The 17,500-nt window shown below is 48.2% G+C and overlaps 1 protein-coding gene across 1 annotated transcript in view; it reads right to left on the bottom strand.

Annotated features, from left to right (window-relative positions):
• Positions 1-17,500, bottom strand: part of arrb1 (arrestin, beta 1) — a 22,635-nt gene that overhangs the window by 371 nt on the left and 4,764 nt on the right. Inside the window, exons 2-15 of the mRNA XM_070828761.1 lie at positions 13,632-13,662; positions 13,228-13,288; positions 13,006-13,050; positions 12,200-12,396; positions 10,893-10,952; positions 10,737-10,804; positions 10,438-10,573; positions 9,704-9,788; positions 9,531-9,603; positions 9,289-9,426; positions 8,919-9,002; positions 7,034-7,057; positions 6,827-6,897; positions 1,330-1,378 (exon numbers count right to left, since the gene is read on the bottom strand). Coding sequence (XP_070684862.1) covers positions 1,330-1,378; positions 6,827-6,897; positions 7,034-7,057; positions 8,919-9,002; positions 9,289-9,426; positions 9,531-9,603; positions 9,704-9,788; positions 10,438-10,573; positions 10,737-10,804; positions 10,893-10,952; positions 12,200-12,396; positions 13,006-13,050; positions 13,228-13,288; positions 13,632-13,662 — 1,122 coding nt within the window. The remainder of the gene's footprint in view (positions 1-1,329; positions 1,379-6,826; positions 6,898-7,033; positions 7,058-8,918; positions 9,003-9,288; positions 9,427-9,530; positions 9,604-9,703; positions 9,789-10,437; positions 10,574-10,736; positions 10,805-10,892; positions 10,953-12,199; positions 12,397-13,005; positions 13,051-13,227; positions 13,289-13,631; positions 13,663-17,500) is intronic.

Genomic DNA, 17,500 nt, shown 5'->3' with positions numbered 1-17,500 from the left:
CGAATACCAGAAGCAGAGGAAACTGTTAGCCTAGCTTAGCACGAATACCAGAAGCAGAGGGGGGCTGTTAGTCTAGTTTAGCACAAAGACCGGAAGCAGAGGAAACTGTTAGCCTAGCTTAGCATAAAGACTGGAAGCAGAGGAAACTGTTAGCCTAGCTTAGCACAAAGCCTGGAAGCAGAGGAAACTGTTAGCCTAGCTTAGCACGAATACCAGAAGCAGAGGGGGGCTGTTAGTCTAGCTTAGCACAAAGACCAGAAGCAGAGGAAACTGTTAGCTTAGCACAAAGACTGGAAGCAGAGGAAACTGTTAGCCTAGCTTAGCATGAATACCAGAAGCAGAGGAAACTGTTAGCCTAGCTTAGCATAAAGACTGGAAGCAGAGGAAACTGTTAGCCTAGCTTAGCACAAAGCCTGGAAGCAGAGGAAACTGTTAGCCTAGCTTAGCACGAATACCAGAAGCAGAGGAAACTGTTAGCCTAGCTTAGCGCGAAGACCGGAAGCAGAGGGGGACTGTTAGTCTAGCTAAGCACAAAGACCGGAAGCAGAGGAAACTGTTAGCTTAGCACGAAGACTGGAAGCAGGGGAAACTGTTAGCCTAGCTTACCACAAAGACCAGAAGCAGAGGAAACCTTTAGCCTAGCTTAGCATGAAGACCGGAAGCAGAGGAAACTGTAAGCTTAGCACAAAGACTGGAAGCAGAGGAAACCTTTAGCCTAGCTTAGCATGAAGACCAGAAGCAGAGGAAACTGTTAGTCTAGCTTAGCATGAAGACCAGAAGCAGAGGAAACTGTAAGCTTAGCACAAAGACCGGAAGCAGAGGAAACTGTTAGCCTAGCTTAGCATGAAGACCAGAAGCAGAGGAAACTGTAAGCTTAGCACAAAGACCGGAAGCAGAGGAAACTGTTAGCCTAGCTTAGCACAAAGACTGGAAGCAGGGGAAATGGTGGATTGACTGTGTGCCAATTGGTTTTTATGATCTGATGAATTAGTTTATTTGATGTCTTATTTCAGCTGCTGAGTGACTCTGGTTTCCAGAGGACAGTGAAGTGCACACCAGTGGAAGGATTTCTGTCTGTTCCTGTGAGCAGAAGTCAGTCCGTGATGACAGGAAGTCACTGAAAACTAACTCTGGGGTTTTATGAGCGGAGATAATGAGCGGGGAGCTCTCAGCCCACTTCCTGCAGCCAGCATTAAGACGCATTAGGGCTGAAACTCAGGAGACGAGTCCATCACACTTAATGCTCAGCCAATCAGAGCGCAGAGCAGAGCAGACAGGAAGACAGACAGACAGGAGGAGAGACAGACAGGAGGAGACACAGCTACTTACTTTGTGTCAAACTCAATCAGGTTTGTGTCGATCGGAGCTTCGTCTGGAGCTGCAGAGAGAGAGACAGAGGGAGGGAGAGAGAGGGAGGGAGACAGAGAGAGGGAGAGAGAGAGAGAGACAGAGAGAGGGAGGGAGAGAGAGGGAGGGAGACAGAGAGAGACAGAGAGAGGGAGGGAGAGAGAGAGAGAGAGAGAGGGAGAGAGAGAGAGAGAGACAGGGAGGGAGGGAGAGAGAGAGAGAGAGACAGAGAGAGGGAGGGAGAGAGAGAGAGAGAGACAGAGAGAGGGAGGGAGAGAGAGAGAGAGAGACAGAGAGAGGGAGGGAGACATTACAGACGTCTTCTGGAGAAGCACTGAGCTCGAACTTCACTTTATTTCACACAGAGGACAGTTCACATCACAGTTCGTGTAAAGAAGCGTCCTCTGATTGGTCGGTATCAGTCTGTATAAAGAAGCGTCCTCTGATTGGTCGGTATCAGTCCGTATAAAGAAGCGTCCTCTGATTGGTCGGTATCAGTCTGTATAAAGAAGCGTCCTCTGATTGGTCGGTATCAGTCTGTAAAGAAGCGTCCTCTGATTGGTCGGTATCAGTCTATAAAGAAGCGTCCTCTGATTGGTCGGTATCAGTCTGTATAAAGGAGCGTCCTCTGATTGGTCGGTATCAGTCTGTATAAAGAAGCGTCCTCTGATTGGTCGGTATCAGTCTATAAAGAAGCGTCCTCTGATTGGTCGGTATCAGTCTATAAAGAAGCGTCCTCTGATTGATCGGTATCAGTCTATAAAGAAGCGTCCTCTGATTGGTCGGTATCAGTCCGTATAAAGAAGCGTCCTCTGATTGGTCGGTATCAGTCTGTAAAGAAGCGTCCTCTGATTGGTCGGTATCAGTCTGTAAAGAAGCGTCCTCTGATTGGTCGGTATCAGTCCGTATAAAGAAGCGTCCTCTGATTGGTCGGTATCAGTCCGTATAAAGAAGCGTCCTCTGATTGGTCGGTATCAGTCCGTATAAAGAAGCGTCCTCTGATTGGTCGGTATCAGTCTGTATAAAGAAGCGTCCTCTGATTGGTCGGTATCAGTCTGTAAAGAAGCGTCCTCTGATTGGTCGGTATCAGTCTGTATAAAGAAGCGTCCTCTGATTGGTCGGTATCAGTCTGTATAAAGAAGCGTCCTCTGATTGGTCGGTATCAGTCTATAAAGAAGCGTCCTCTGATTGGTCGGTATCAGTCTATAAAGAAGCGTCCTCTGATTGATCGGTATCAGTCTATAAAGAAGCGTCCTCTGATTGGTCGGTATCAGTCCGTATAAAGAAGCGTCCTCTGATTGGTCGGTATCAGTCCGTATAAAGAAGCGTCCTCTGATTGGTCGGTATCAGTCTGTAAAGAAGCGTCCTCTGATTGGTCGGTATCAGTCTGTAAAGAAGCGTCCTCTGATTGGTCGGTATCAGTCCGTATAAAGAAGCGTCCTCTGATTGGTCGGTATCAGTCCGTATAAAGAAGCGTCCTCTGATTGGTCGGTATCAGTCCGTATAAAGAAGCGTCCTCTGATTGGTCGGTATCAGTCCGTATAAAGAAGCGTCCTCTGATTGGTCGGTATCAGTCCGTATAAAGAAGCGTCCTCTGATTGGTCGGTATCAGTCCGTATAAAGAAGCGTCCTCTGATTGGTCGGTATCAGTCTGTAAAGAAGCGTCCTCTGATTGGTCGGTATCAGTCTATAAAGAAGCGTCCTCTGATTGGTCGGTATCAGTCTGTATAAAGAAGCGTCCTCTGATTGGTCGGTATCAGTCTATAAAGAAGCGTCCTCTGATTGGTCGGTATCAGTCTATAAAGAAGCGTCCTCTGATTGATCGGTATCAGTCTATAAAGAAGCGTCCTCTGATTGGTCGGTATCAGTCCGTATAAAGAAGCGTCCTCTGATTGGTCGGTATCAGTCCGTATAAAGAAGCGTCCTCTGATTGGTCGGTATCAGTCTGTAAAGAAGCGTCCTCTGATTGGTCGGTATCAGTCTATAAAGAAGCGTCCTCTGATTGGTCGGTATCAGTCTATAAAGAAGCGTCCTCTGATTGGTCGGTATCAGTCCGTATACAGAAGCGTCCTCTGATTGGTCGGTATCAGTCCGTATAAAGAAGCGTCCTCTGATTGGTCGGTATCAGTCCGTATAAAGAAGCGTCCTCTGATTGGTCGGTATCAGTCTGTAAAGAAGCGTCCTCTGATTGGTCGGTATCAGTCTGTAAAGAAGCGTCCTCTGATTGGTCGGTATCAGTCTATAAAGAAGCGTCCTCTGATTGGTCGGTATCAGTCTGTATAAAGAAGCGTCCTCTGATTGGTCGGTATCAGTCCGTATAAAGAAGCGTCCTCTGATTGGTCGGTATCAGTCCGTATAAAGAAGCGTCCTCTGATTGGTCGGTATCAGTCCGTATAAAGAAGCGTCCTCTGATTGGTCGGTATCAGTCTGTAAAGAAGCGTCCTCTGATTGGTCGGTATCAGTCTATAAAGAAGCGTCCTCTGATTGGTCGGTATCAGTCTGTATAAAGAAGCGTCCTCTGATTGGTCGGTATCAGTCCGTATAAAGAAGCGTCCTCTGATTGGTCGGTATCAGTCCGTATAAAGAAGCGTCCTCTGATTGGTCGGTATCAGTCCGTATAAAGAAGCGTCCTCTGATTGGTCGGTATCAGTCCGTATAAAGAAGCGTCCTCTGATTGGTCGGTATCAGTCTGTATAAAGAAGCGTCCTCTGATTGGTCGGTATCAGTCTGTATAAAGAAGCGTCCTCTGATTGGTCGGTATCAGTCTATAAAGAAGCGTCCTCTGATTGGTCGGTATCAGTCTGTGTAAAGAAGCGTCCTCTGATTGGTCGGTATCAGTCCGTATAAAGAAGCGTCCTCTGATTGGTCGGTATCAGTCCGTATAAAGAAGCGTCCTCTGATTGGTCGGTATCAGTCCGTGTAAAGAAGCGTCCTCTGATTGGTCGGTATCAGTCTGTATAAAGAAGCGTCCTCTGATTGGTCGGTATCAGTCTATAAAGAAGCGTCCTCTGATTGGTCGGTATCAGTCTATAAAGAAGCGTCCTCTGATTGGTCGGTATCAGTCTGTAAAGAAGCGTCCTCTGATTGGTCGGTATCAGTCTGTATAAAGAAGCGTCCTCTGATTGGTCGGTATCAGTCTGTATAAAGAAGCGTCCTCTGATTGGTCGGTATCAGTCTGTATAAAGAAGCGTCCTCTGATTGGTCGGTATCAGTCTGTATAAAGAAGCGTCCTCTGATTGGTCGGTATCAGTCTATAAAGAAGCGTCCTCTGATTGGTCGGTATCAGTCTGTATAAAGAAGCGTCCTCTGATTGGTCGGTATCAGTCTGTATAAAGAAGCGTCCTCTGATTGGTCGGTATCAGTCTATAAAGAAGCGTCCTCTGATTGGTCGGTATCAGTCTATAAAGAAGCGTCCTCTGATTGGTCGGTATCAGTCCGTATAAAGAAGCGTCCTCTGATTGGTCGGTATCAGTCCGTATAAAGAAGCGTCCTCTGATTGGTCGGTATCAGTCCGTATAAAGAAGCGTCCTCTGATTGGTCGGTATCAGTCCGTATAAAGAAGCGTCCTCTGATTGGTCGGTATCAGTCCGTATAAAGAAGCGTCCTCTGATTGGTCGGTATCAGTCCGTATAAAGAAGCGTCCTCTGATTGGTCGGTATCAGTCCGTATAAAGAAGCGTCCTCTGATTGGTCGGTATCAGTCTATAAAGAAGCGTCCTCTGATTGGTCGGTATCAGTCTGTAAAGAAGCGTCCTCTGATTGGTCGGTATCAGTCTGTAAAGAAGCGTCCTCTGATTGGTCGGTATCAGTCCGTATAAAGAAGCGTCCTCTGATTGGTCGGTATCAGTCCGTATAAAGAAGCGTCCTCTGATTGGTCGGTATCAGTCCGTATAAAGAAGCGTCCTCTGATTGGTCGGTATCAGTCCGTATAAAGAAGCGTCCTCTGATTGGTCGGTATCAGTCCGTATAAAGAAGCGTCCTCTGATTGGTCGGTATCAGTCCGTATAAAGAAGCGTCCTCTGATTGGTCGGTATCAGTCCGTATAAAGAAGCGTCCTCTGATTGGTCGGTATCAGTCCGTATAAAGAAGCGTCCTCTGATTGGTCGGTATCAGTCTATAAAGAAGCGTCCTCTGATTGGTCGGTATCAGTCTATAAAGAAGCGTCCTCTGATTGGTCGGTATCAGTCCGTATAAAGAAGCGTCCTCTGATTGGTCGGTATCAGTCCGTATAAAGAAGCGTCCTCTGATTGGTCGGTATCAGTCCGTATAAAGAAGCGTCCTCTGATTGGTCGGTATCAGTCCGTATAAAGAAGCGTCCTCTGATTGGTCGGTATCAGTCCGTATAAAGAAGCGTCCTCTGATTGGTCGGTATCAGTCCGTATAAAGAAGCGTCCTCTGATTGGTCGGTATCAGTCCGTATAAAGAAGCGTCCTCTGATTGGTCGGTATCAGTCCGTATAAAGAAGCGTCCTCTGATTGGTCGGTATCAGTCCGTATAAAGAAGCGTCCTCTGATTGGTCGGTATCAGTCCGTATAAAGAAGCGTCCTCTGATTGGTCGGTATCAGTCCGTATAAAGAAGCGTCCTCTGATTGGTCGGTATCAGTCCGTATAAAGAAGCGTCCTCTGATTGGTCGGTATCAGTCCGTATAAAGAAGCGTCCTCTGATTGGTCGGTATCAGTCTGTAAAGAAGCGTCCTCTGATTGGTCGGTATCAGTCTGTATAAAGAAGCGTCCTCTGATTGGTCGGTATCAGTCCGTATAAAGAAGCGTTCTCTGATTGGTCGGTATCAGTCCGTATAAAGAAGCGTCCTCTGATTGGTCGTTATCAGTCCGTATAAAGAAGCGTCCTCTGATTGGTCGGTATCAGTCCGTATAAAGAAGCGTCCTCTGATTGGTCGGTATCAGTGTATAAAGAAGCGTCCTCTGATTGGTCGGTATCAGTCTGTATAAAGAAGCGTCCTCTGATTGATCGGTATCAGTCCGTATAAAGAAGCGTCCTCTGATTGGTCGGTATCAGTCTGTGTAAAGAAGCGTCCTCTGATTGGTCGGTATCAGTCTATAAAGAAGCGTCCTCTGATTGGTCGGTATCAGTCTATAAATAAGCGTCCTCTGATTGGTCGGTATCAGTGTATAAAGAAGCGTCCTCTGATTGGTCGGTATCAGTCTGTGTAAAGAAGCGTCCTCTGATTGGTCGGTATCAGTCCGTATAAAGAAGCGTCCTCTGATTGGTCGGTATCAGTCCGTATAAAGAAGCGTCCTCTGATTGGTCGGTATCAGTCTGTATAAAGAAGCGTCCTCTGATTGGTCGGTATCAGAGAAGAAGCGTCTTTATCGTTTCTTTAACCAACCAGAAACTTAGAAAGCAGCATTTGAATCTTCATCACTAGAAAACCTTAAAACTGAGTCCTGACAGTTTGAACGCCGCGTCTTTAACTCTTCCATGACTTTTAGGCAGGTTGTGAAGAGGTCAGTGAACTCACCGTCTCTGTAGAGGGACTCCTCCGGCGGTTTGGGGTGCATGAGCGTGAAGGGCAGCTCGACGGAGACGTCACTGAAACACAGACACAGGCCGTAACAACAGCACCGACCACAGCGCCTTCATTACAGACATTTATTAGTGAGTGTTCGGTGTGACGTTCAGGCGACCTGCGTGAATCTCAGTGACGTGACACAATGTGAAAGGTTACCTCGCCGCCAGGTCTCCCAGGAGCCTGAAATCAATAAACATGTCACACGTTCAGCTTCACAGCAGCACACAGATCGTACTCACTCCTACTGAGGCTGCCACCACGTTTAGAGTCAAGTGGCTGCGGATCAATCAGCTCATTGAATCCCTGAACCTGATCACTGTCTGACTGCAGTGAGTCATCAGTGACAGAGTGCAAAATAATGATTAGGACTTCATCATCTCAGACGGTCCCTTCTTCTGGTTAGTAACCTTTAATCTGTTCACAATTCTTTCTCTCCTTCCTCCCCTCCTCTCCTCCTCCTCTCTCTCTCCTCCTCTCCTCCTCCTCTACTCCCCTCCTCCCCTCCTCCTCTTCCTCTCCTCCTCCTCACCTCCCCTCCTCTCCTCCTCTCTCCTCTCCTCCTCCTCACCTCCCCCTCTCCTCTCCTCTCTCCTCTACTCCCCTCCACCCCTCCCTCCTCTCCTCCACACCTCCCCTCCTCTCCTCCTCCTCACCTCCCCTCCTCCCCTCCTCTCCTCCTCCTCCTCCTCTCCTCTCCTCTCTCCTCACCTCCCCTCCAGCAGTGTGAGGGTGAAGCAGTGTGAGGGTGAAGCAGTGAGGGTGAAGCAGTGTGAGGGTGAAGCGGTTGTGAGGGTGAAGCGGTAAGGGTGAAGCGGTGGTGAGGGTGAAGTGGTGTGAGGGTGAAGCGGTGAGGGTGAAGCAGTGAGGGTGAAGCAGTGTGAGGGTGAAGCGGTGTGAGGGTGAAGCGGTAAGGGTGAAGCGGTGTGAGGGTGAAGCAGTGTGAGGGTGAAGCAGTGAGGGTGAAGCAGTGTGAGGGTGAAGCAGTGTGAGGGTGAAGCAGTGTGAGGGTGAAGCAGTAAGGGTGAAGCAGTGTGAGGGTGAAGCAGTGAGGGTGAAGCAGTGTGAGGGTGAAGCGGTGTGAGGGTGAAGCAGTGTGAGGGTGAAGCAGTAAGGGTGAAGCAGTGTGAGGGTGAAGCAGTGAGGGTGAAGCAGTGGTGAGGGTGAAGCGGTGTGAGGGTGAAGCAGTGTGAGGGTGAAGCGGTAAGGGTGAAGCGGTGTGAGGGTGAAGCGGTGTGAGGGTGAAGCAGTGTCAGGGTGAAGCGGTGAGGGTGAAGCGGTGTGTGAGGGTGAAGCAGTGAGGGTGAAGCAGTGAGGGTGAAGCAGTGTGAGGGTGAAGCAGTGTGAGGGTGAAGCAGTAAGGGTGAAGCAGTGTGAGGGTGAAGCAGTGAGGGTGAAGCAGTGTGAGGGTGAAGCGGTGTGAGGGTGAAGCAGTGTGAGGGTGAAGCGGTAAGGGTGAAGCGGTGTGAGGGTGAAGCGGTGTGAGGGTGAAGCAGTGTCAGGGTGAAGCGGTGAGGGTGAAGCGGTGTGAGGGTGAAGCGGTGTGAGGGTGAAGCAGTGAGGGTGAAGCAGTGTGAGGGTGAAGCAGTGAGGGTGAAGCGGTGTGAGGGTGAAGCGGTGTGAGGGTGAAGCAGTGAGGGTGAAGCAGTGAGGGTGAAGCGGTGTGAGGGTGAAGCGGTGTGAGGGTGAAGCAGTGAGGGTGAAGCAGTGTGAGGGTGAAGCAGTGAGGGTGAAGCGGTGTGAGGGTGAAGCAGTGTGAGGGTGAAGCAGTGAGGGTGAAGCAGTGTGAGGGTGAAGCAGTGAGGGTGAAGCAGTGTGAGGGTGAAGCAGTGAGGGTGAAGCAGTGTGAGGGTGAAGCGGTGTGAGGGTGAAGCAGTGAGGGTGAAGCAGTGAGGGTGAAGCGGTGTGAGGGTGAAGCGGTGTGAGGGTGAAGCAGTGTGAGGGTGAAGCAGTGAGGGTGAAGCAGTGAGGGTGAAGCAGTGAGGGTGAAGCGGTGGGTGTAAGTCAGACGTCACATGCTGAGGTAAGGACAGGAAGCACTGACCCGCCTCGGGACACCACCAGCTTCACTTTGACCTTGTAGGACACGATGATGCCGAGGATCTCCTTATTGGCTCCTTCTCTCAACCTGCAGGAAGACAGGAAGTGTTCAGACCAATCAGCAGCCTCTACTGTCCATCATACACCAGCTGGTTCTCACCAAGCCATGTGATCCCTGCTTCCTCTTTAGCACACGCCAGACGTCTTCATTCCTTTATTCTCCAACACCCCTGAAACACCCCTAAGACTCAGACCCAGTGAGGACAGAGCGCGCTTAGATGTGTGTCAGTGCTCTCACTATTCCCCCTCGTATGATTCAGAATTTCCCACCCCGCTGCGGGCCTGGAAGGCATCGGGAGTGCGGGTGGACTCACAGGGTGCTGGAGGCCAGGTTGGTGTCCTCGTGCTTCAGCTTCCCGTCCAGAGCGAGGCCTCGCTTCTCGCGGTTGTTGGCCAGAAACGGAGTCAGAGTGAAAACTTTGCAGAAAGTCGAACTAGGAGCGACGACGTCACTGAAAACACAGAACATGTGCATGGGAACCGTTAGAAGAACCCAGACACCCGCATGGTTCTGGCACTTCAATGGATGTGATGGACACGAAGCCTCCAGACTCACTCAGACTCCTCGGTGGCCACCGGACATTTGTACTGAGCCGTGTTGAACAGGCAGATGTCTGCGTACTGTCGCACTGCGGAGACACGAGCCAGTGAGCAGCGAAACAACATGGCCGCCACACAGACACCCGGGGGGGGGGGGGGGGGGGGGGGGGGGGGGGGGGGCTGACCTACCTGAGATCTTCATCTTCTTCACTGTCTTGTTAGTGTTGTTGGTGACATGGACGTTGACGCTGATGGGCTCCCCGTGGTAGTAGATCTGAGGGGTCAGAGCTGCTGTTAGTCACCTTACGTACGAGGTCTTTTTACTCCTCCTCCTCCTCCACCTGCTCCTCCTGCTCCACCTTCTCCTCCACCTGCTCCTCCTGCTCCACCTTCTCCTCCTCCTCCTCCTCCTCAGCAGGTGGTGAAGGTCACAGAAGGTCAAAGGAGATCAAAGGAGGTCATAAAGGCTTAAAGCTACCTCGACTGAGTCGGATGCTGTCAGAGCGAACTTACAAGCAACACATGAGAAGGCTGTTTCTCTGTTGTTCCTGTTCAGCGCTCTAAACACAGTCAGAGAATCAACTCTGGACATTTTACAGGAGAGCCGTCGCTGATGAGTTCATTGAAACAGTCCTAAAACTACAGTAAGGCTATAGAGGCAGAAAACGTTTAACTGAAAAAACGTTCAACTCTCATTTAGTGACATTAAAGCATCGATCTGCAGGATCTGTTTCCGTCTCTTTGGCGCCCCCCGTGGTGATAAGTGGTAGCTGCAGGTCTGTCTTTGGAGTCAGCGGGTCACAGGCTCAGTCAGACTGACGGACTCACTAACACTGCAGAGTGGGCTCTCCGTCCCTACAGAACACCTTTGGCAGAGCAGACGAACACACCTGCTGCCTTAATCGGTTATCTAGTGGTGTCACCTCTTTGTCCAGAGAGGCCTCCAGGTGCAGAGGTTTGTCCGACATCAGGAACTGTCTGGTGGTCTCCGCGGTGGGCTGAGGGCCTGGTTTCTCCGGAGCATACTGGACCTTCCTGATGACCAGACGTACCGAGTTCCTGCAACAACGACACAGCAGAGACCCGAGTGATGGAGACTGTGGTTCAGTCCGCTGTGGGGGGCTGTGGGGGGCTGTGTCTGCTTATTATCAGCACTCCTCACTATTATGCACGAGTGATTTCAGTTTCATTCATAATTCATCTCTTAATTCAAACCTTTTACCTTTTGTGGATCTTTTCTTCAACGTTCTCTGCACAGAAAGCTTTGACCTCAAAGTCGACCCCGCAGGCCTGAGGACAGCGACAACGTGAACGTGGGTTTTCTTTCATTCTTTTACAGATAAAGGGAAGGAGCTGCAGACTGTGAAGGTGGAGTTACCTTCCCAGTGTCCTCCGGGCCAGGCTGCAGGGTGACGGAGCACGGCAGATTCAGAGGAATCTGAAAACAACAGATTTAGATCTTTAACAGGACATTCCAGCTGATTTTCCAACCAAAACGTTCCAGGAAGCGAAGCAGGAAGTGAAGGCTGCTCCTCCTGTTTGTGCTCATGTGGAACCACAACAAGCGGCCGACTCTCTGCTGGAAAATGTGACTTTGATTGATATCAAAGTTTTGTTTCTCTCGTTCGGATCACGCTCTCTCTGTTTCCTGGACCAGTGGAAACACAGGGACCTAAAGTCAGACCCTGGTTCTGAATTCCTGAAAAGGGTCCTGAGGAAGAAAAAAGGCAGAGAGGAACACCGCCATGATGAACTCGGACCATCTACACCATGATCCCAATGAGCTCCACCAGTTAAACTCTCAGAAACCATTTCTACCTTCCTACCTGACACTACAGCAGCGAGCGACTGAATCAGTCTGACTGCTTCCTGTTGGTCCGTCCTAACTGGACGCCTGGTTTCTGTTTCTGAGGCCTTAAAGCTTCTTAATGGAGGAGCAGCAGCTGAATGAGGAGTCACCTGTCCGGTAGCTCCTCGTCTCCCCTCAGAAACCTGAATGAGCTGCTGATGAGGGAGGAGGGAGGTCACAGAGAGCTGATGTCAGAGTAACAACAGTGTTACATAAATCTGCAGTATCACAGCCGCCACCTGCACTCTATCTATCTATCTATCTATCTATCTATCTATCTATCTATATATATCTATATATATATATAGATAGAGATAGATAGATATATCCATATATACTACTGTGCTCTACCAGCAAGATCCTGTGCAAGACACACGTTTCTCATATTTGTGCTCATATTTCTTATATCCCTTGTTTTGGCACTGTTTCTGTTACTGACACGTTGTTTCTGGACCTTTTCTGTCTCCTCTGTTGCTCTAACAAGTCTCTTTTATCGTAATAACAAGCTGCTGCTGTCGGCCGGATCGACTCATTTCACTAAAGAAACATCTGAAGATCACATAAAAAGGACAAATGTGGACAAAGAGTCGGTGCCTGTTTCCATGGTGACAACAACAGAAGGGCATATTTGACGGTCTCAGTGTGGACAGAGAGCATCTGATGTTATGTGGTGCAACGCCACCGTCTGACCCTCAACTGTTGCTGTTAGGAGGTGGTTTTAGACCTGGACTGACCGTTTCATCGAGGAATGTCATTGAGAGGAGCTACGATCTGACAGGATGATTTATTAATGTCTGGCTGATAAAACACACTGTGGCAGCAGAACATGCAGGTACCTCGAAGGTGAACGGGTGGGCGTGTTCTCCCAGTTTTTTAATCAGGCGCTCCTGAAGACGAGTCAGACTCTTCTTCTCTTCGGGCAACGGAGGAAACGCCTGGACGTTCGCCACAAACAGGTCTTTCCGAAACGTCAACCCAAGGACGTCCAGGTCCTCACGACCATAACGGAACGCACAGGTCAGAGTCACAAAGACTGATGGGAACAACAAAGACAAAATCACATCCTTATATATTCACAATAACATCGTTGGGATGGTGTTTCCAGTCTTTGTGCTAAGCTAGACTAAACACATCCTCCACGCACTCTGAAGACAGACATCATACATACATAAATCTGTATGATATGATTTCATAGAAAGAACAGAGGCTCCAGGATGCTTCCCTGAGGAACTCCAGCACTTTAGATAGTGAACATGGGGAGGAAACGGGGGCTTTGGCGAGCGAGGTCAGCGCTTGGAGTCGAAAAAAGGTAAAGGCAAGAGCTTTCAAATGATCCCTGTGTGGTTTGAGAGTCGATTCAACCAGATCTTCCATCCAGGATGTGACAGTCAGACAGGTGAGCGTCTCGTACCAGAGAAGAGGATTAATAAGGAGGCTGGGCGTCACTTCCTCAGTTTGTTTTAGGAATTTGTCACTTTTAGCAAACTACAAGGAGTTTATTTGATTCCTGTATTTTATGACACACTAAAATCTTTGGCAAAATGTTAAATCCTTTTTGAAGGAAATATCAGTTTTTGTTTTTGCTCACATGACGTCAGTGAAAGTATGAAACCACCTGATGCTCCAGGTTCATGTTTCTCACCTTTCCTCTCCTTCAGGTACTCCGGGTCGATCAGGACGACGCCGTCTGCAGGAATAAGAGTCAGAAAGTCGACTAATGGCGAGAAGACAGAGAGGTTTCACTTTGATTTTCATCGTTTTGGTTTTTCCAGGACGAAACTGAAATCTGCTCTTTTCAAAGAGCAGCAGACGGACATGTCAGACCAGGAACCTGAACAAATTGATATGTGAAAACTGATCTCACCAACAGGCTCCACCAGGTCCACGTGGTCCACAAAGTCCCTCTTCCCCAGATAGACGGTGAGCTGAGGGGGGAACACAGCTGTCAGATCAGCCAATCAGAACCAACCATCAGTACAGCAAACAGCCAATCAGTGACTTTCACAACCAGGAAATTTTGCCTTTTTTCTTGGGTGTCCAAATACTTTTGGGTGTTTACGTGCGCTCGCCAGGTCCCTTTAATGTTTCAGTGTTTTACGGATCAGACTTTTATGGGACTTTGGTTATTCAGTTCTGTTCTTTGGGCGCCAACATGCTTTTTGGGGTTGTTTCCGTATGTTTGTTCACATGTGTTTTGGGAGGTCACATTCCTATTTTTCAAGCGTTTGTAAGGGTTAGAAGGACAACATGAAGAAGAGGAGCACTCACCTTTCCATTGGGACTGGCTTTCTTAAACACTCTGAAAACAAAAGGGGACAGAAGCAGGTCAGTGAAGCTGTTTCTGCACTGACTTTCATCTTCTTACAGTTTTGCTGCTGATATTTGTTCAGACCAGTCAGTGAGCAGGTAGCCCTGCCCTAAAGCCCCGCCCCCCTCCTCCTGGTGTATCTTCCTCTAAATGGACTATAATTTACTAAATGAACATCCTGCTGTGCTGAAGAAGACTGTGAACTAGAGACTGAGAGCAGAAACTGTTCACTGAGCTGATAAATCAGGACAGAAGTCCGACCAATCAGAGGACGCTTCTTTACACAGACTGATACCGACCAATCAGAGGACGCTTCTTTACAGACTGATACCGACCAATCAGAGGACGCTTCTTTACAGACTGATACCGACCAATCAGAGGACGCTTCTTTATAGACTGATACCGACCAATCAGAGGACGCTTCTTTACACAGACTGATACCGACCAATCAGAGGACGCTTCTTTATAGACTGATACCGACCAATCAGAGGACGCTTCTTTACAGACTGATACCGACCAATCAGAGGACGCTTCTTTATAGACTGATACCGACCAATCAGAGGACGCTTCTTTATACAGACTGATACCGACCAATCAGAGGACGCTTCTTTATAGACTGATACCGACCAATCAGAGGACGCTTCTTTATAGACTGATACCGACCAATCAGAGGACGCTTCTTTATAGACTGATACCGACCAATCAGAGGACGCTTCTTTACAGACTGATACCGACCAATCAGAGGACGCTTCTTTACAGACTGATACCGACCAATCAGAGGACGCTTCTTTATAGACTGATACCGACCAATCAGAGGACGCTTCTTTACACAGACTGATACCGACCAATCAGAGGACGCTTCTTTATAGACTGATACCGACCAATCAGAGGACGCTTCTTTATAGACTGATACCGACCAATCAGAGGACGCTTCTTTATAGACTGATACCGACCAATCAGAGGACGCTTCTTTATAGACTGATACCGACCAATCAGAGGACGCTTCTTTACACAGACTGATACCGACCAATCAGAGGACGCTTCTTTATACAGACTGATACCGACCAATCAGAGGACGCTTCTTTATACGGACTGATACCGACCAATCAGAGGACGCTTCTTTATAGACTGATACCGACCAATCAGAGGACGCTTCTTTATACGGACTGATACCGACCAATCAGAGGACGCTTCTTTACAGACTGATACCGACCAATCAGAGGACGCTTCTTTATACAGACTGATACCGACCAATCAGCGGACGCTTCTTTATAGACTGATACCGACCAATCAGAGGACGCTTCTTTACACAGACTGATACCGACCAATCGGACCTCAAACATCCATGATTTTAAAAAATCATTGGATGTCTTCACTTTCCAAAGGCTTGACCCACAAATGTTGTTATACTCTCTCTTCATCCACTCTCAGGTCAGCTGTCAGTCATCACCCTTCCTCTTCCTCCTCTTCATCACCATCAGCAGCTTCCTGTCTCTGAGCCTCTAATGCTTCCTGACGTTATTACCCCCCCCCGTCTGTGTTAATGTAGTCATAAATTAGCTGCTGCGGCTCCATTAGCTCTCAGCCTCCTCCTGAATGGACCTTCATCACTCAGCAGCATCGGGCCTCCAGGGAGCTCAGCAGGCAACTACCTGCTCATCTTCGTCTTGCCAATTAGTCCAATTAAACGTGAACAAGGAGCAGCTCTGCATCTCAACTCACAAATCAAACACAAAACATCAACTGTGCAACGCCTGAGTGGCCACTAAACCAGAGTCAATGTGAAATTCAGTCAATTTGTGAATCAAATGTCTCTGATTCTGTTTTCAGTAAACTGAAATAAAGTGACGTTCTATTTCTTTATCAAGTTCTTCAGAGTATTCAGCAAATCATCTTTTTATGTGGGATTTGATCATTGAATTAGGTCATTTAGAAGTAAAAACATGTGCTTATGTGACGTGAACACACGGCTCCATAGAGAGGGAGCTGAAGTCAGTGAAAACATAATAAAACACATTTGTTCTTCTTGAACATTTGATCCACTGAACAGTTCATAAAACAAAGAGCTTCATACATTAAATGTTGTCCCAGAAAGATGCTAAAATGCAGCATGAGTTAGGAATGAGATAATAAGCAAGTGTCCTCTGAGGTCTCTGCACACTTTGTGACCCTGATGTTTGCTAAAGAGAATATTTCCACATGAATCATCGTCTCTGACAGCAGACCTGCACTAATGGCTGCTTGTGAAGATCCTGAAAGCTTCGCTGTCAGAGCTCTTAGAGGGAGGGGCAGGAACGACCGGAGAACGGCATCAACATGATTAAAGATTCAGGCTGACTTCCCGTCACTTCATGTTCCAGCGTTACGGCGTCCAAACTGGTCTGAACCAGTTTAAACAATCTGAGTGTCTGTTCGGCTATTTCCACCCGTCTGGGTATTTACACCCATCTGGGTATTTACACCATCTGGGTATTTACACCCGTCTGGGTATTTACACCCGTCTGGGTATTTACACAGTCTGGGTATTTACACCCATCTGGGTATTTACACCGTCTGGGTATTTACACCCGTCTGGGTATTTACACCCGTCTGGGTATTTACACCGTCTGGGTATTTACACCCGTCTGGGTATTTCCACCCGTCTGGGTATTTCCACCGTCTGGGTATTTACACCCATCTGGGTATTTACACCGTCTGGGTATTTACACCCATCTGGGTATTTCCACCGTCTGGGTATTTACACAGTCTGGGTATTTACACCGTCTGGGTATTTACACCCGTCTGGGTATTTACACCGTCTGGGTATTTACACCCACCTGGGTATTAACACCCGTCTGGGTATTTACACAGTTTGGGTATTTACACCCATCTGGGTATTTACACCCACCTGGGTATTTACACCCGTCTGGGTATTTACACAGTCTGGGTATTTACACCGTCTGGGTATTTACACCGTCTGGGTATTTACACCCACCTGGGTATTAACACCCGTCTGGGTATTTACACCATCTGGGTATTTACACCCATCTGGGTATTTACACCAGTTTGGGTATTTACACCAGTTTGGGTATTTACACAGTCTGGGTATTTACACCAGTCTGGGTATTTACACCGTCTGGGTATTTACAACCGTCTGGGTATTTACACCCGTCTGGGTATTTACACCGTCTGGGTATTTACAACCGTCTGGGTATTTACACAGTCTGGGTATTTACACCAGTCTGGGTATTTACACCGTCTGGGTATTTACAACCATCTGGGTATTTACACCAGTCTGGGTATTTACACAGTCTGGGTATTTACAACCGTCTGGGTATTTACACAGTCTGGGTATTTACACCGTCTGGGTATTTACACCAGTCTGGGTATTTACACCGTCTGGGTATTTACACCAGTCTGGGTATTTACACCGTCTGGGTATTTACACCAGTCTGGGTATTTACACAGTCTGGGTATTTACACCAGTCTGGGTATTTACACCGTCTGGGTATTTACACAGTCTGGGTATTTACACAGTCTGGGTATTTACACAGTCTGGGTATTTACACCAGTCTGGGTATTTACACAGTCTGGGTATTTACACCGTCTGGGTATTTACACCCGTCTGGGTATTTACACCGTCTGGGTATTTACACCCACCTGGGTATTAACACCCGTCTGGGTATTTACACAGTTTGGGTATTTACACCCATCTGGGTATTTACACCCACCTGGGTATTTACACCCGTCTGGGTATTTACACAGTCTGGGTATTTACACCGTCTGGGTATTTACACCGTCTGGGTATTTACACCCACCTGGGTATTAACACCCGTCTGGGTATTTACAC

The sequence above is a fragment of the Pempheris klunzingeri genome, chromosome 4 (assembly GCF_042242105.1).
Source record: "Pempheris klunzingeri isolate RE-2024b chromosome 4, fPemKlu1.hap1, whole genome shotgun sequence".
Lineage (NCBI taxonomy): Eukaryota > Metazoa > Chordata > Actinopteri > Acropomatiformes > Pempheridae > Pempheris > Pempheris klunzingeri.
The sequence above is the reverse complement of the archived record's forward strand: the minus strand, read 5'-3'. Positions and strand labels throughout refer to the sequence as shown.